Consider the following 20,000-nt stretch of genomic DNA (forward strand, 5'->3'; position numbering starts at 1 on the left):
GGCACAATTTTGTCACCAAGCCACACCATTGACCAGTTTTATCAGTAGCAGAGGAGGAGGGAGCACAGTGCTGGAAAGTCGTTACATTTCAATTACCAAAGCATAAAATGCTCTTTCTTGTAAGTTGTAAACTGATGTTTAAAGGACAGCTATCTGCAGAATAATGTACAAGGCTTAACAGCTGTGGTGGTGGAGGGAACAAGTAAGGCACGACAATGGTGGAGGTACTCTGTTCACACATCTACTTATCTACAGAGGCTATATATGTAGCTGTATGTAAGAGATGATTGTTGGATCTGCTAGAAGTGTAAGTATGTTGGCCTTGTTGCCTTTTTTTCCCTGAGAAAATGGCCTTAGTTGCAAAGCCTTCTACCCTTTTCTTTCCCACTTTGCATAAATAGATGGAAAAGAAAAAAAGCAAGAAAATGTGAGGTTTTACCTTTTCTTCCTTCTTACCCTTTATAGCTTCCTTTTTACAGAACATTAAAGAAAGAAACTGTAAGGCATGCTGCTTGGACTAATAAAAAATGCCTGAATGTTTTGTGTCTCCATTAAAAGTGAAGGTTGGGATTGCAAATAAGTCACTTAAAGTGGTTCAAGTTGCATACTTTTTATTTTGGCTTTTTTGTGAGGGCTAATTTTTAGGACAGATATCAATTACATTTATAACAAAACTTTTTGGTGATGGCTGCAGTATTCTGTTATGAAATTAAATATTTCTGAAAATATTTTGCCTGCTTACTTTCATGTTATGTTTCTTACTTTTAAGTATACTTATTTTTATGTTAGTGCTTCCTGTAAGGGATACAAATGCTTTTTCATGTTGATAATTATTTTTCAGAAACAGAAGGAATCCAATTGGAAATTTGTGGAGGAACTCCTTAAAAAATCCACTGATACTCAAGTAAGTGTATAAAGAAAAGAATAATGAACAAGGAAAATGTCAGGGATGCTTTCAGGAAAAGACAGTGCATGAAACAAAGTCCAACTAACAAGTGTATTTTTGGAGTTGTAGTGTTTTTATCACTGGTAAATGAACAACCTTGACATAGCTAAACTATGACAGTGTACAGTTCCCTCCTTGTTAGCAGTTCCACTTGCTTTAAAGCGCTTGTGCTTGATGCTAAATTGTCAGATAAAGAAAAAAGATAATTATCCTGGAAGGGTAGTATATGGCTTCTCAGACAAGATGTATTCAGAATAAGAACTGGATGCTTAGAAAATGTAAATCAGATACTGAATGTAAGGATATCAGGTTGAGGAGACATGATGAAGGAGATAGTCAGTTGCATTGAAAATTCAGCTATATCCTCATCACAGCGGGAAGGTGACTTGCCTTGCTGAGCAATTTGTCTTACAGGCTTGAATCAAACTCTTACTGATAAGGTTCTAGTTTCTGAGCACTCATTTCATACCTTATCATTTTTCTTTCTGCAGAACTGTTAATGCAATGCTTCATGGCCCAGAGGTCAGAATTGACCTCCTTTTAATATGCTTTTAAATATGCTGTTCATCAAGTTTTTATAATAAGTTATATTGTAACTCTAAATTTGTTCTGAAGTTGCATGGTACAAATTGCAAATGTTGTATTGGCAATACCTGTAAAAATAATTTATTTATGTACGTTTAAGACAAGAATAAACATATTTATTTTTTCATTCGGTATATGAAATAAAGAAAAACCCTGCAAAGTTCTGTTGTTGAAAGCCGAAGGGGAGTTCTTCCTTTCCATTTTTTAAATTATTATAACTGTCTTGCTCATGGAGTAGCAACGACTGTTGTTAAAGCTGGAATGTGGAAAAATACTTGTTACAACTTTTTGACCAGAAAACATTTGTGGCTTTTAGGAGAGTTGAAATGATAGCATGATTTTTCAGGTTTTTAAGACTCTAAACATAAACTCTAATACTTGGCTATGTAGTCTTCCAGTTTAAAAGATTAAGTCTTTTTGAATGATTTTGCAGTATGAGACGGAAAATACAAAGTGTGCATATACATTAAAACCACAAGTGATGACATTACTTACTGGATGCTTACCATACTGTGAGAGAAATTGGAGAGATTTAGATAAGATGCATAAAAACTGAGTAGCTTATTAGCTGCCTTCCTATTTGCATCTTCTGTATGGCAGCAACCTGAGACACATATTTGTAGTTAATGTTCTTTTCTTCAAAATAATCCTTTTCTTGTGAATGTTTATTATTTTGAATAAAGGCTATTTTGAAGCAGAACATACATAAAATACATAGTTTTTGATGCTTCTGTTAAAAAAGTATTGAGCTGTAGACAGTTTAGAAAGGCAGCTAAGTGGCCAAGCTCAGAAGACTTGTGTATTGAGTCAGTCATGACACAGTAATATGAAGCAAATATGTGTTTTGATTTCCAAAGGCAACCACTGTTGGGATTAAAACTAACTCTCATTTGCCAAAGACATGGTTGTAACTATTACCAAGCATCTAAGGAGCCATCTAGTTTATTTCCTTTTTTAATTTGTTCATTATTTTTTTCTTGCATTATGGAGTTAGCTGCCCAAGGGAAGTGCTCCTTGGGGAACATTAATTCCCGTATGTGCATGCACGAGTGAATGTAGTGCTTTATTAAAACACAATCCTGCTCCCTATCCCTGCACAGCGGCCTTCTTGACAGTGTCTAGGAAGGAGAAGTCTTTTGCCAGTAGAAATGTCTGTCTCCTCTGTTGATCTGTCAACTCCAAGTGGCCACTCCTACCTTTTATCTTACCCTTTTGCATCTCTTCTTCATATCTCATTGTGCTTCTCATTACTACATTTTCTGGACTCAAAAATTCTTAAATCTGTTATGAAATAGAACATGGAAAAATGGGAAAAAGCAAAAGTGATAATAGTACTCTTTGAATGAACAGCAGGACAGAACTGATGATGCTGCCTATTAATACTTGGCATGACTTTGTTAGTTACTACTCTCTGAGCCATCCCTTTGAGCATATAGCCTGTTATCTACTAAAGATGCACAGCAATAACTGTACAAAATAAATTAAAAGAAATAATAGTGCTGAATCACCCGTTTGCTAGAGAGGGCAGGAGTTGTCAGTTAAAAACTTCATTTTTTAGGTGTATGGGAACTTAAAAACTAACCATATTTAGTACTATGTTCATCAACCTCAATCTTCTTGTGCTTCTTACTCCCTAATTTCCCTATAGCTTGTAGACTGCATTTGCTCAGAAGAATGACAATTTACACTGAATGGGGGGAAATGAAGAAGAAATCAAGTATATGTAGTTTTGTGTGTTCAAAAGCATCTGAAAAAGGTGCAGAACATATATTTGTAAGGTAAATTGATAATCTCTCTCCTACCAATAACTGTTAATTTCTCTTCATGTGAGCTTCAAATTCTATGCTGTGAAAAGATGATTCAATAGGCACTGTTGCAGCCATTGAGCGTAACAGCATCATGAAGCAAGAGAAGCTGGAGTTAACATCCTTAGGACAGCTAAATATTGGGATGCAAAAATGCCTAAGCAGTGTTAAATCTTCAGCATTTTGGTAGTTTCAGTAATACTGTTGCATTTAGTGGTCCACATGCAGGCAGTAGAGAGCCTAAGGCATGTTAATCCAGGATATGCTGGATTTTGGGTGTAACGGAGACCTCCAGAAGAAGGTGTTGCATGTCCAGGTGAAGGTGGTAGAGGGGTGCTGCAGTGCCCTGTTCCAGATAGGAACTCCTTTAAAATTCAATCAGCCTGCTGCTGAGCAAGGAAAAGATGTGATGGTGCTGTTCATTTCATGGGATCAATAGTAAAGGGAAGTAAAAGTACCTTGTGAGAAGATAAGAGCAGTCATGGATACCTGGGCAAGTGTAGTGTGCTTCTTCCTTGGATATATCCTTTCAGCTTCTAACAGCTGACCAACAGGTGACTTCTTAGCCACAAATCACTCTCTTTTAAATTCTAGGTGGGTAAGAGTTGAAGAAAATTACTCATGTGAAAAAACTCCCAGTTCTATCACATAAAAAGGACATTTTTGGGGAAACTAGTTATATGAGATGTTTCTGCCTTTTTTGTAATTTGGAATTCTCTTCCAAAAGAATACAAAAAGCTGGTTTACAATTCTTTTTGTACTACAAAATGAATATTGTTGTAGTAGTAATATTATCATACTGTATTTGTCTTCTTGGCAACATCAAACTGACTAAATTTGTGGATTGTCAGTATAAGAGGAATTTGTGTTTATGAAGTTTTAGTGTGAGAATCAAAAGCTTTTTAGTTCACAAGAACTAATAGCAGTCTGTCTTATTAGACTTCTCATTTTAGAAAAGAAATGCTTTGTGCTGTTTCATTTCTGCCTCAATTTTGTCATACTTTCACTGTATTTTTTTTGTTTAATTCTACCATGAGAGATGGAGAAGTATTTCTTAGGTTTCTAGGAAAACCAATTTTGTTACTACAGTAGGAGGTCATAAGAGAAAAATGTTAAGTTTAGATAATACTATCATTTTGATAGTATCAGGTGTTCCTCCCTTCTGTGATAAATTAAAAGCTGACTACCTCAAGAGTTCTGATAGTATTTCCAGCAGTGCAAGAGACCATTTTAAGCAAAAGAGCTATGAGAGAATCCATTAATCCCAGGGATATTTGACTTCTGGATAACTCTTTGATATTAAATTTGAGATAAAGCCTTCAGTGCTATCTTGGTTTTGGAAACTGTTCTAACACTATTGTTGGACAGATAAATAATGATTCAAATTGAAGCCGCTCAACTGCTGTATTTATTGTTGAATTAATTTAACTGAAGCAGTCATTGTTGAATTAGATCCTAAATGTAACCCTAGACTCAAAATACAACTTCAAGACTAAGCATTCCCTTTCTGAATGGTTTTTTTTGTGTGTGTGTTTTTGTTTTGTTTGGTTTGATTTTTTTTGCATCCTTGTAACTAGGTAGATCCCTCCAGAGAAATAGGTATGTTCAGCTGCAGGGTTTTTTTATTTTTCATCAAGACTCCTGCTTTTATTTGGGGAAAAAAACCAGCACTTGTTCTGTCCCTTGTTGTTGGATCAAGATCATTGTTTTTTGGGAAGTCTATTGAATTAATAGTTATGTCATATGTATAAAAAATACTTGAGTATCACCTTTCATTTATAGGCATTTTATTACATTTTATTACCTCTGCCATGGGATAGAGGTGTTAGACTCACACATGTAAAAGTCTACTCTTAAGACAACTGCACACAAGTCAGTCCATTAAACCGCTTTTGCAGGCAGTGAAGTCAATAAAGCTCTTACAGAAATTATCATCCTAAAGTAGATGCCTAAAATAGGCTGGGTTAGACTCATGATTTTAGTCAGAGCATGGAGCTCTTAATGTCCTACCTCCCATGAAAGTTCAGTTTTGGTTGTCACCAAAAGCTGGATGAGAAGAATTCCACTTTCATTATCCCACAATTGCAACCTAAATGCTTCACTGTGTTCAAATGTGTGGTATTTCCTATTTTCTTTCCTATGAACCTTTTCAGAAGTCTTTTCCAACCTAAATGATTCTGTGATTTTATGATTCTGGGGTGAACCAGCATTGGCTGTTTTGCAGGGTGCCATTGTCAGCTTTTATCTTCGAGTTCATTGCTTGTATTAGCAGATGCAGTTACTCAACAGTATATAATTAAAAATATTTTTTATAGTAGGAAATTACTTTGAATAATCTGGTAGTGCTAGTTTTATGTATCCTACATGTTAATGTGTTACTTCCTTTCCAAGACTCGTGTGTTAGAGGAACACTTACGAATGCATCTTCAGTGCTGTTTGACTTTGTGTAGTTTCTGGGATTTGAACCTATCTATTGTCACCATACTCTGGGATTATTACAGCAAGAATCTGGTAAGTAGATGAATATATACAAATGTACAATTGCATATAGACAGTCCTTGATTTTTGCTGATTATTTCTGATTTTCCTATAGCCAAGCTTGATTGCTATACTGTAAAACTACCTAGTCAATAGCAGTATCCTTAAATTTGCTATATTTATTTAATGAAATCATGTTTAAATTTGTTATGATCCATTACATTATGAAATTATAGCATATGATAATATATTTTAGGTCTTATTTTTCATCAGGACTACTCAGCTTAGGATCTTGTAAAATACCTTGCACATGGTTACAATGAATTTTTATTGCTTTAGCTGTGGTAGGAACATATCCTTTTGTTCCTGTGAAGGAGTGCATCTTACTGTCTTTGTAATATTGGCATTTATTGTTATTTATAACATTTTGTTTTCATTTATTCTTTTAGAATAGCTGCTTTACTGTTCCTTGGCTTGGTCTGAAGGATTTGGCAAATGTTAGTAAGACTTCTTTGTCAATGCTTGAGTTGGTGAAACGCTGCTGCTGTGAACAGCAGATCCCTTCTCTGTTCAACTCCAGCAACAGTTACTTCATTTTCCTCAGCATTTTGGCACAGATCATGAAAGAAGAAAACAATGGTGTGCATCCTTGGAAACAACTTAAAGGACGGTATGGATGCTATTTAGTTTGTCTCATTTTGTAACAAGTGTAGTGGGTCAGGGGCCATTCCAGCCACATATAAGGCAGAGGGCACTCTGCTCATGACAAAGTAAAGGGGGTGAGGGATCCAGGATAACTCATAATTTGAAGAAAGCAGTTGTCCCCTGAAGTTTCTGTTGCCAGCTGAGGCTGTAAGTGGGTCCAAGAATCAACTTGGCATCCATAGCATGGGATGATTTACCTCATCCCACTGGCCAGGAATTTGGTAGACTGGCAACCAGTGCAGTGGTACAGCCCAGTTGCCAGACAGATAATGTAATTAAAGCACAGAAATTGTGTTTGAACTGCATGTAAGCCATGTGTTGTTCAAGAACTTGCAGGCTGACACTTGATAGACCTGCACTTTCATTTAAATATTTGGTTCCTTTTCAGTGGTTTTTAAAATTTCTCATAATATTTTTGTTTTTAATTTTTCACTTAATTTTGAAACATACTAATTAAGTATGGTCAGTCATGATATTATAGAACATAAAATATATGTGCTCTAAATGAAACTAAGTGTTTTAGATGCTTACTGAATCCATGAGACTCTTCTTATAGTAATGAGATAGCACTTGTAATGAGTAGTACAGTCTTGTTAAATTTTTTTCATTAGATAGTGAAAACAAATAGTTTTGGTTTAGGGTTTTGATTTTCTTAAAAATATCTTATTAAGCATTCATATTAATTAAAATATTATTAAGCATTGTGACTTACGATTGTCATGTATGCCATGTATGTATGTCAAATAAACATTTTAACATGCCCATGTGTATACACACATTACAAAGTTGTGGTGTTTTTCCTGCAGGAAAGGTGGGTTATCTTGGCTATCAGAAAAGAACAGTATGCCTAATGTCTATGTACACTTCAGAAGTTATTACAGTCACTGAAGTTTGGGTTTATAAAGGAGTGCAGTTATGTAGGAACAAATATGTTGTTGGATTCTGTATCAGTGTCTTGCTTTTTAAAAAAATTTAATTAGCCTAATTTGTTCTTACTGAAATGAAATTATACTTACATTTTTGTGCTCTTATAGTTTGTTACTTTCCCTAATTTAAGAGGGGGAATAATAACACACAGCACACAGTGCATCAGTCTGCTTAACTGGTTCCCTTCATTTCTACCTTGAAAAAATCAATTACACAAGTAGCAAAATTTAACAGCCTACAGCTATGATTTTGGGATGAACTTTGTGTTCAGCAGCTAACCAAGCATTAATTGATGCATGAAAAACATAAATGCCTGTCGGTAGTAATTTACTACTAAACAACATTAATTGGATTTGCTGTAATTTTTGGTGGCTAGATTTGATAACCTCAACACCACTTCCAACTATTTTCCAGGTGACAGAATAGGAAAACAGCACTTATGGATGTTTGACTACTGTAGGTGGAACTTATTTTAAATTAAATGTGAAGGATATACCCAAAGTTTTAAACACAAAAATCAAAAAGTTCTGCCATTTTCATCTTTCTCCTCTGTTGTAGGAATGGTGATTTTTAAGTAAAAGTCACATCCAAGCAAAGGTCCCAGGAAAGATCTCTTTGTATAAGATTCTTCCTTTTTGTCAACCACTTTCAAGTTTCAAAGTCGCAATGTTTGCCACCAGCAGCTTGACTTAAGCATTGTCCTGTAAGCAATGCATATAAAGTTTCTTAACATCTTCCTGCCTAGAGAGAGGTTTCTCATCCAAATGCCTCAGTTTCTGTTTTCTTTCAAACCTGTCTATACCACAGGTGTGCAGTATAAGTTGATAAAGGCTTTGGCAAAGCAGTGTGGAGAAAAAGAATTCTTCACCAGAAATCATCCTTTTACTGCAGGGATGGTTCGGTAGGTGAGGCTTTGATCGCTGCAGCACTATAACATAATAGCAGAGACCAGTAGCTGATTTCCATGTGGAAATGAAGAAGTTTCCAGGGGAGAAGCCGGTGTACAGGAATGGTTTGCTCTGGCAAAGAGATACTACTTGACAGCTTCCTTTCCTAGGAGCCCTCATGGGCTAAATTTGATTGATTTGAAGGCACAGTATGGAGGACATCCATCACAGACAGAGTAAAGTCTACTCATAACATTGTGCTCAGCTTGGTACTAGAGGTTAGGTAAGGGGGAAGGGTTAGGCTGCACCTTCAATTGGAAACAATGTGTGCTTTAAACCAAGAGCAGAAACTGAGAGTGTTTGTTCCAGTAGCCATAAGAGTAATGAGAAAAAAGAATATTTAAAATTTAAGGGTTGCTGGAAGCAGATAACCATAAACTAGAAGCATGAAAATACAATTTTAGTCACTCAAGAAGTTAGAGAATTGCATACTTTAAGAAACTTTCTCTTTCCTCGTTTTTTTTATATGTTTTTCTAATGTAGAATTTATTCCAAGTTCCATCGGAAAAGAATGCAGGAGCTGACAGAAGTGGGGCTGCAGAACTTTTTTAACCTGTTCCTCATGCTGGCAATCGTTACGGAGACAGAAGATATAGTGAGTCGTATGTTGGATCTTTTGGATTTCCTGACTCCATCCTCCATCACTGCGTCTCGGAGAGCTCTCATCTGGAGAGGTCATTTTGCTTTCCTTTTGATTTATGTTGAGAAGAATATGGATATTGGTGCCCTGGCTGAGAAAATCTCAAATGCTTTCCATGAGAAGGCAAAGGAGTTTCTAGTAACCAAAAATGACTACACACAGAGACAAAATCTCTGGACTCTGCTATCAACCTACATTGATGGTGTCCAGGAAGTGTTTGAGACCAGCTGCTACTTGAGCCTTTCTGAGGAAAAGTTGCTAAATGATGGCTTTACTATGCTGCTGCCTGCATGTCGAGGAGCAGAGCTGAGCATGGTCCTGAATTTTCTTCAGGTTGTTCTAGCAAGACTTCGGTAAGTTATTTAGTTAAGTTGTGGATATAGACTAGCATTTTGTTTTTTGGGTTAAACTGTCGTTCCTATCAATTTTTTTACTGAAATTGAGTAAATGGAAAGAAATCTTTCCTGAAGAGAAAGAAATCATTCACTGAAGGGCTGTGAATGATATGTTGAATTTCAAAATCCACCAGTACTTCATATTCACAATGCATATAGAATCTTTGAAATGTTTCCTTACTATTTCAGGAGATTAGGTTTGACATCCTGATGTTTTGTTAGGAATTAGGGTCTCTTTAGAAAGTAATCCACTCGCTTCAATTTAAGACAATATCATCTCTTATACAGTAAATTTGGAAATTGTCTGTGTTAATTGCATTAATTGGAGGGGTGTGGTTTTTTTGTATTTGTTTCTTCATTGAATGTATTGTGTTTTTCAGACTTTTCATTCTTTTTTTTTTTGCTCTTTTACCAAGGTTGCATTCAAATACTACAGTTATGGAGATTTAAATACTTATCTGGGGTTCGATAGGAAAGAAGGAAATAATATTTTACCACTTTCAAGTAGTTTTTCTTTGATGTACTAGTTCATTTTTCAACATCTACAGTGCCCTTCAATAAGCATATTTTTTTGTCTACTGATGCCTTTGAGAAGCAGTCCTCCAGTTTGAAGCCCAAACTGTTTTTTTTTTCATAAGATATTAAGAGGCAGCTATTGATCTGCCATTACTTCAAATGTGCAAGACTGAAATATGTGTAAAGAGCTGTGGAAGAGTGCATAATAGGAATACTGAGGCCCATATGCAAGATCTCTCTTTAACTAGATTCTTTGTTATTGTCTAGTAGTTTGACTGCAGCTGTCAATAGCTTATAGATCCAAAGACAACTGTTTTTCAGGCAGTCTTTTGAAAAGAGATGAAGCACAAAACTAAGTTTAGTTGATTTATTATTTATTATTTCAGTTCAACTGAATGTATTTCCTGGAATAAATTGGAGACTTCAAAAATGCTTTGACATTTTCTCTATTAGCTAATACACAGCATTTGTTGTGTTGCTTTTAAAGATGAAATAGGGAGAAATTTGAGACTGGTGAAAAAATTGCCTATTTTATAACTTGGCATTATCTTTAAGCTTTCCAGGACTGGGGATTATGTGGCCCTCTTGTAACACAGAGCAGAGGGCATGGAAGTTCAATCTAGACTTCTCAGGTCATCACAGGCAAGGTACAGGACAGTATTAGTACCTTTTTTTACAAAACATAGTTCTGCTGAAATGTTTGAATTACCAACATGCTCAAGGAGTAATTGGTATGAGAGAGATTTTTAGAGTCTTGCTTTTAACAGTTCTTTATTTGTTTCTGTATTCATACATTTGGTTACTGTTTCCAATCTATTTATCCCATCTACTGAGGAACACTTATAAAACACTTTGATCTTCAGGTTGTATGGAATAGGAAATGTTAGTGATTTTCCTGCTTTGACAGACTCAGTGAAAACAGTCAGTCCTCTGTTGCCATGCAAATAAAACAACACTAAAACCATTTTTTTGGTTCAGAAGATATGGATGACTTTGTGCTAGCCAGATGCTAAAATGTTACTGACTTGACCTGACTGATTTGGCGTAGTCTATTTTTAAACTCAGAAAAGGGTGAAATGCTTGCTTTTAAAATCCAGGCTGATATAAGATAATAGACCTTTCATAAATGTAATTTTTTCTGCACACTGCACTCTTAATAATTTTATAACTGTATGACAGGGAATTTACAGGTAGGAAGGAAGTGAGATCACTGATTAAAGAGACAAGCAGCTCCCTCTAGGCTGTTAGGAACTAATAACTTCATGTGCTACTTTCTGCTAACCCGAGATGATGGCTCACGGGAGCATTCTTTATTGCTGATTAAGTAACATTATGAAAATACTGACTTGGTTGTGTTAACTAAGAGCCTCGATATTTAAAGCTTAAAATGGCAAATAGTTTTAGCAGTCCCCTTTAACATATCTTGTTGGATTGCTGGAATCTCATTCCAGGTTTCCCGGTTGTTTTTATTGGAGGATACTGTAAAAATTCTAGTCTTTCATTGTAAGAGTAAGGTGTAGCCAAAAGCTCTTCTTTAATTATAGCTATTCATGCTGCTGTGGTTAAGGGTCTGTCAGCATTTCCATTATAAACCTTTATTTTCAAGGGTTTGTAACATAGCTGTGAGAACTTGCTCTGGGCTAAAACTTGGCATACAAGGATTTGAAAGTGCACTTGTTTTCTTTCTTTTTTCTAAGAAGACATCTGAAAAGAGACCCCCATCTTCACTGTTTTCACACAACAGTGTTTTAAAATAACCTTTCCAGGTCTTCCTTGTATTTTTCTTGTTGCTAGAAAAGTACTGGTAGCTTTTGATTGTTGTATTTATGTATGGTTAGGCTATTTTAAACAAGGTTTCTTAAACTGCTTTTTTATTGATGGTTACCATTATGATTATTTTGGGATCCATATATTTAAATTAAATAGAACTATGTCTAGGCAGGAGAACTCATTTTTATCAGTTTTTGACACGTGGTGAGTAGGTAATTGGAATCAAGATGCTACTTGCTGGCACTTGCAAGTATTTGATCTTCATAGTAAGATTCACTGTGAAGTGTAAGATTGTATTTTAATACTGTCTCCTTTTAAAAAGCATGCAAAATGAACAGTAAATAATCAAGAAACTCCTCTAAATCAAAACATGAAGTGCTTCCTTCCTGTTTACTTATTCCACTTCCAGCTCAGACACAAGTTTTTTCTGGTTTTGTTTTTTTTTTCTGTTTTTAAACAATGATTTAAAATCCTGATTATTTTGTTTTTTTCTTGTCTTTCATTGAAAGGTAAATGCAGGATATTGCCATGTATGCTTTCATTTGTTCCAAATCTCTAGCACTATCTGTCATCTACGTGCCTCATGGCACATAAAGAAGCCCTAGGTTAATAAAAATACAGGCATTAAATAGATTTGACAGAACTTGCTGTAAAAATGGATACAAGACTCAGACAAATCGGCTGTAGGTGCTGGCGCTGAAATACGTTATTCTTAAAAGAAGTGTTTGAAACATGCTAAAATGTCTTGTATTCTAATGGGATATTGCTTTGACATGAGCTTTCTCTTATTATTTTCATCCTGGCATTTGGGTTTTGTTGAGTGTTAGCACAGAGTTACAGGACTATAAAATGTGAATATATGCCCAGGTGTAAAATCACTGCTGTGCTCCAAACATCTTTGCCTAGTTTCAGGGAGGCTTGGTACTGATTCCCATAGGAGAAATGAGAAATGCCACTAACTTTATACCATAATAAATGGTAATTTTACTTTGAAAACAATTCCTGTGTATTTGTGCCCATTTATACATTTTTGCTAATTTTTTTAAATTCCAGTGTGTAAATTTTATAAGCTCTTAGAGCAATATTGACCAAGTAAACCTGTCTCTAGTAGAAAGTGACATTAATAATTGGGCCACGGGTAACAGGAGAACTGGATGTTTCTATCTGTTTTGAGTGTGTTTAGCCTTGAGGTTGTGAGAGAAACCACAATAGGAATGGATTATCCAGTATATCTTTGCTATGGAAATATACAGTCGTTTGTAATTTTTTTTTAGTTATACTTGCCATCAAAACAGCCTGTGGGAAGCTTTTTTGAGACCAAGAGAAGCATCTCTCCCCCTCTCTATTACTGTGTAAGTCAGTAGATAAGCTCAGGAGGAGAATAGAAAGGTCCTCCCTCCTTTTTTTTCTTCCCCTTCAGGGGTTATAGTGTTAGTCTTTGTAAAATCTTTTTTCTGATGTTGAGCTTCTGAAAACTGTATTCAGAAGAGTTTGGAAGATCATGAGTCTTTGCTTACCCATCCCATCCTGTGAGGATATTTAGAGCTACCAGCTGTGATGCCCCGATAAGCACAGAAGGCAACTCTGTGACTAAGCTGCTGAACTGAGAGTCAGAAGGTGTTAGTTTAGCTCTAAGAACTCCCAGGCTGAATGAATGACCACTGAAAGTTGCTGTGAACTTTGTTCACCTGTGTGAAAAAAAGTAAATAAATACTTCCTTTTTCACTTTACAACAAGTACCTTATGCTTGGGGAGCAAGCATGCCTTGCTATGTTTACTTGACCTATCTTTTAAAGTATTTTTACTGTTTGTTTTTTTTTACGTTCAGGTATTCCATTAACAAAATTGGTGTTTAAATGAGTGTAATGAAAATCTAGTCTCTAAATGCTCTAATGCATGAGAAGCAAGCACTGCTTTAGAATATAGCAGCATTTTGAGAGATTTCCTATATCTAAATCCTTAAATATAATCTGTTACCACCTTCTGAGGGAATACAGTGTGTTCTTAGCTACAGTTGTTGCCTTAAGGTGTGGGTCTGGTAATTAACACCGAGTTTTCTTGCTCTTTCTTTGTGGGATTTGAGGGTTTTTTTCACGTTTTTTATTGGAGACTAAAATAATGTTTTACAAATGTGTCCCTTGTATTCTGACCTTCAAAGTTGACTAGCTAAAACTAATGTGTGTTTCAATAGTTTCTCCTCTGCTCTGAGAGTATTACTGTGTAAAGAAATGAAATGAGACAACAGCATGCACTGGAAATGTGTACCTAATACTTTGCATATAGAAAGTTCTTGTATATGTCTGTCACTGGTTCAGGTTGGAAGAAAGTCACTTCCCCTTCTCAGTGCCCATTTTCTTGAATCATTAGGTGGACATGTGAAAGTTGAACAATTGCTAAACATGAATTTCACATTGATGTTTGGGATGTAATAGAGAGCATCTGCCTTAGGAGGGGGTGACAAGGCTAGAAGGCATGTCCTATGAGGAGTGGCTGAGGTTTTGGGGCTTGTCTGGTTTGAAGAAAAGGAGGCTGAGGCATGATCCTATCGCTCTCTAAAGATTCCTGAGAAAGGGAAGTGCAGAAGAAGGTGCCGAGCTCTTCTCCCTGGTCTCCACTAATAGGACATGTGGCAGTTGTTCCAAGCTGCATCAGAGGCTTAGACTGGACATTAGGAAGCATTTCTTTACTGAGAGAATGGTCAAGCACTGGAACAAACTTTCTAGAGAAGTGGTTGTTACCCCAGCCCTGTCAATGTTTAAGAGGCAATTGGACAATGCCCTTAATAATTTGTTTTAGCTCTTGATCAGCTCTGAATTACTTAGGTAGTTGGACTAGAAGATGGTCATTCTACATACCTTCTTACTGCAATATTCTCTTCTACTGTTCTATTCTAGAATTACTTTGGAGCAAACTCAAATATTAAAAGCTATCAAAAAACCTTGTAGTTGTTGATGCCCAAAAAAAGTAATTCTTGGTACACGCCCAAAGCTAAAAAATCTCACTCGAGTCTAGTACTCAGACATGAATCATGAAGATACATAGTTCAATCTCCTGTGTATAGATGGAAACACTTTTTGTGTTCCATTGTATCCATTTTATCTTCCAAAAATTAATCCCCGTGAGCTTTCTGTAGTCTACTGGACAACAGTACAAGACTTCTGTTGTGAAAGAGTAAATTCATGAAAAAAGAGTAAAATCATATCTAGGTGTACTGAGAACCTGCTGCTTGGGACCCTGCAGTTGTTTAGAAAAATATGTGCTCCCTGAAGGATGTAAAGCACAGATTTGTTTTCTGATGGAAGTGTCTCACTTCTGAAACTATTTTCCCTAAATTAACTTTCCTCTTGGTTTTCCTTTTATTCTTCACATGAAGTGTGAGAATGGCTTTTCATATGGAATGGATTTTTTTTGTTGCGGATGTTAAACAAAAGAAATATTTTTTGCCAATAAAATCATTATATGCAAGTAGCCTTCTAATCTCTTAATTTTGATTGTTTCTTCGTTACCTTACAAGATCTATATTTCTTCTCTCTTTAGGATATCTCATGTCAGATTTAAGGCTTATTTAAAATGAACAGAAAGCTGAAGCAATTTTCTTTATTCCATTTCAGTCTCCTAAGGCCTATTTCCCCCTGGTGAGCTCATAGCAACAGGGGGGTTTAAGGGAATTCAGCTTTCTGCAAATTAATGTCTCACATCATGAAAATTCAGGACCTTTTTTTTTTCTATGTCTTGAAAAAGTAATACAGTGAGTGCGAGTATTATTTCTTGCCAGCGGGTGGAAGATGAATGATTTTGTCACAGTTTTACTGCTTGATGAGCAGTGTCCTGAGGGTCAGGCTTAAGTCTGTGTCACTATGCTGCTCATTACTCTTGAGCTAAATAAGGGCTGATTGGATCTAAATTGCCTAGCACATGGGCCGCAGATGAGCTCAGTGAGTAGGGGATGACCTGCTATTCAGGCTGGGAGTAACCCCGGTGTGCAAATGCTGCATTAGAACACCGTGGGAGAATGAGAGGCTACCGACCGCTGCCAGCAAAAGAAATCGAAATGTAAAAACTCTTTGATGCTGCAATGTTAGAATTTGAAATGTAGGAAGTGACAGGTTGATGGTACTTATCAGCTTTGGCTGGATTAGAGAACAGTGTCATCTTGCTTATATAATGACAGAAGAATGAAGCCCGCTCCCAAGTACTTTGCAGTGTGGAGCTGCTGCTGGCAGAGCCAATGCTGCCTCCTACTGACAACCTCCGCGAGAGGATGGAGGAGCCGCGGGGACCTCTGCCTGCCCGAGTGCCCAGCTGTGCCCGGGGTTTCTGGGCTCTCAGCAGAGAATCAGAAACCTGACTGATTAAATAGCAAGTGTACATTTTGGGACAACGGCAAGCCACTGTCTTGGATGTGTCAAGAATGTTTAGATGAGTCAATTATGTGCACTGAACCAGACACATCTGGCTCTGCTTTACCCAGAATATTTCTCTTTGCGCTCTTGTCTCCATTGCCAGCCCCTGAGATGGGAGTTGATATCTCTGGAGAGGAGAATTAATTTATGCCTATGTGTTTTAAAGAAAGTTGACCTTTAAAGTGGAGGAAAAGATCTGAACCAACTCCAAAGAAAATCCTTATGCTAACCAAACAGATGAATGTGCTTGTCTTAATGGAGGAAAATGAAAAGCAAGGAAAGCACCTGCTGGATGCTGGATACAACACAGATTGAAGCACTTTGTGCAGTTCTGAAAGATTCTGTTCAGGGTTCAGTAGAACAAGCGTTTGGGTTTTTTTCCCCCCCCACCACACTCATGCTTCAGAAACTGGGTAATAGCTACAGTGATGAGAAATAGCCACTTGCTTAATTTTTTCCAAATTTGTTTCAGATTCTGTTACTGACATTCTGTAACCTACCAGCATCACCTCTTGCTACCAACTTCTGGGACTGTCTAATCAGCAAAAACAATTTGGTGTGTTCTCTTAAAAGCAATGACCAAGTGAATAGAAGGGAGGAATCTCAATACATTGTGTTTTCTGTTTACTCTTTAGTTTTTTTCTGTTTTCTGGGTATATATTGTTTGATTCTTCATCCCCTAGGATGCTTTTGCTTATGATTGGATTTCTTCTTGGACATAAACAAATTCTAGTGTTTATGCATCATACACATTCCTGGATATCCTAACAAAAAAAAAGTCCAAAAAAAGAAAATAGTGGCCTTAAAAGCACGGTTTTTCTGTGAAGTGGTATCTTTCTGTGAAATAAAGTCTATGGGAATGAGAGAGAAAATTTTCATAAAAATCATCAGAAGTGTAAGGCTTCAATATTCCTTGTATAATCTTAGTATTATCATTGTTTAATGGCATTTGTTCAGATAATTGAAAATGAGGAACTGTTTAGCACAAGCAGTTGTACTAGATGAAAAAAAATTACAGTTTGAGTTTGTATGTAGTCAGAAATTAGAGGGTATTTCTCTGTGTTCAAATGGAAAACAAAACCAGAATTTAAAATTACTTTGATATTTTCAAATAAATTACCATTAACAAGAGGAAATAGTCAAGGCCAAGTACTGAAGTTAGGAAGAGCACATAGAAATACAGCATGGAATGCTTGAGTTGCAGCCATATTGTCAAAGTATGGAGAGGTGAGAGAAACAGGGTATCTCCACATCTGGGGTTGGTTGAAGTGAGGTAGCTGCCATTGCTGTTACCCCATTTCTGCCCTTGCTTGTAGACTTTGCTGCCTGCTCAGCACAGATTCCTGCAAGGTCCGCTATTGTCCCTTCACTAGCACAGTTGCCACCTAATGCAGGGGGAAAAAACTGGAATTGTTTGTGAATTGGATTCCCATGTAACTTACAAAGAATGGGAAGTGAACCTGGTACCTAAGCTTTCACCTCTGTTTGCAGGATGTTTATTTATGTGAGTTTCTAAGACTATAGTATCTGCAAGAAAATCTGAAATTTGACTGAAATCTGTTGACTAACTTTAACAGTGACTTTTTTATGCACACAGCCTGTATGATATTACAAAGCAGGACCTAATGTTACTCTGCTTTAGGAAAAAACAAGAAAAATTGTAAAGTGTGTCAGTAAAACTCTTGCAAGTGAGAAGAGCTACTTATTCTGTCTTTAGCTGCAGTGTTCTGTCTGCAGTTCTGGATATGTTATTTTACAAAATCTTTATGAATAAATTGAAAATAGGAGAGAATCCCGGAAACGAGACTAGAGTAGGCAGTTTGTATAAGTTTGATGGAAGTGATTTCAGCTAGGAAGAGTTACCCAGTATGCAAAAGGATGTTACAGGTTTTCTGCTGTTCTTCATGCTAGTGGTTAATTGGTTAATTTTGGACAGAAGTTTAAAGTGGTTATTTAGAAGAGGCTGCAAATGTCGCACTCTTTCAGGCTTCAAGAGAGACTTGTGGAATTAAACTTATTTTCTTATTTTTAATTTCCCTGCTCTGTTGGGGGAGAAAAATTGAACCTGTTTAGTACTGCTGTAGCCTACTTTTTCTTGGAATTTCTGGGGTGGGAGTGTAAAGATAGCTTCTACTGTATGCATTGGACAGTGGCCCTGCCGGAAAAGGTGATGGGTTTTTGGTGGCTGTGTTTGAGGCTTGAAATCTGTCTAGAAAATCACTTTGCAAATGCTTTTTTAGGCGTTGATACAGGGCATGTAGATGTGCATTGCCGTGTTTTATTTGGCTTGGAGCAAGTCCAAGTGTCACTAATTGCCGGTGGCTAAATGCTCCAGCTTTCTTTACAATGGCACTAAAACAGGGACAGTGAAAATGTGTCTAATGGGAAATGAGCCCAAAACAGTAGGCCACCATATATATCCTCCCTAAAAACAAACTGGAAAGAGGAAAGCATGCTCTGAAACATGTTCATTGTGCATCATCTCAGGGTCTTGTGGGGGCCTCTTCCTAACATTTCTTTTTTTGGGAGGAGAGAGTAGAGAAAGGTAAAAACAGTTTGTGGTTTATTTGGTTGTCTGATGAGCTGAAGGTACTGTCTATTCCCTCTTTCACAGCCAGAAGGCCCTGTTTATCTCTAATTGGGGTTAATTAAAGCTTGAGGGCAGTACTGAGCCCCTGCCAATGGCTGTAAGGTACAGACATAATCCAGACTGCAGCCCCTCACTGTAGGGAAGGGGGAGGTAACCGTGGGCTTGTCACAGGCTGATAATGCAGGTGTGCTATTGCTTCTGAAAATACAGGAGTGAACTTATTTTTGGTCAGATAGTTCTGTTCGTTAATTTCTGGCTGTTATCAAAGAAGTTGTATGAAGTGTCTGGTTTAATGTGCGTGCTTGTGAATCTGTGTTAAGAGGCAGAAAGCTCCTTGTTCTCTCTGTGGTAATGCAGGGGCTGCACAGGCAGCCACAGCAGCCATTATGCACGCAGCAGGAGCGTCCTGCTGCCAGGGATGTGTCAACCTTTACTGAGGGGCAGGAGAAGGGAAGAACAGGCGAGTACAGATGTGCTTGCCAGGACAATGAGGTTTCCTTCTACTGCATTTTGCCGTCTTGTTTTCCTTGCAAAGAATCAACCACGAGAATAAAACGGAATATTTTCATTTATATTCTTTTGTTTTTCTGGACAGGAATATATTGTTTAGCTATTGGAGATGTGCCTTTGGAAATACTTTAGTAAGTGTTCCACGTATCTGCCTATTAAAAACATTTTAGAGCTGCTAAGGATTTGCTCCCAGGGAATTCCTCTGATTCACACCACATCTATTTATATTAAGGGGTATTCTACAACAACTTGAATTGGTCAGGAAAAACTGTGTGTATTTATCTAATGTGTTACATTTATGTGGACTTTGGTATTAGGTACAAAGATGACATCAGAAGGAGTAATGTACTGTGATCATCTCTTAAATAATAATTAACTGTAACACAACCATGATCGTACAAACATCATAGGAGAATGTGAATACATTCAGGCAATCAAGGGATTTTACAATATAATTATTTGGCACCGGGGAGATGTGACCCTGTTTAGGGTAATGGGGAGCTGTGCTTAATTGATGCTAGGATAATCAGATTTTTGCTGTTTTATTGTTCTGGGACCCTAGGCTTTGCAAGAATATGTGTGTGTGCACTTAGGAAAAAAAGAAACCCCAAGCATATGAAATTAGAAGCCTAAAAGCAAATCTAAATATGCTTATATTATCTTGCCTTGCTGTATGAATTACTGCTATGATTATAAGTATTGAGAAATCATTTATATTGTCTGTAAATCATCCCTATTTTACATCACAGAGAAAATTCAATACATCTTGATTCCGAGTAGTTT

At 36.8% G+C, this 20,000-nt stretch overlaps 1 protein-coding gene across 1 annotated transcript in view; it reads left to right on the plus strand.

Moving 5' to 3' along the window:
- Positions 1–20,000, plus strand: part of MMS22L (MMS22 like, DNA repair protein) — an 85,093-nt gene that overhangs the window by 22,007 nt on the left and 43,086 nt on the right. The window contains exons 11-14 of the mRNA XM_088162020.1: positions 842–904; positions 5,728–5,847; positions 6,264–6,484; positions 8,877–9,386. Coding sequence (XP_088018146.1) covers positions 842–904; positions 5,728–5,847; positions 6,264–6,484; positions 8,877–9,386 — 914 coding nt within the window. The remainder of the gene's footprint in view (positions 1–841; positions 905–5,727; positions 5,848–6,263; positions 6,485–8,876; positions 9,387–20,000) is intronic.

This window comes from Sturnus vulgaris, chromosome 3 (assembly GCF_052056855.1).
Source record: "Sturnus vulgaris isolate bStuVul1 chromosome 3, bStuVul1.hap1, whole genome shotgun sequence".
NCBI classification, from domain to species: domain Eukaryota; kingdom Metazoa; phylum Chordata; class Aves; order Passeriformes; family Sturnidae; genus Sturnus; species Sturnus vulgaris.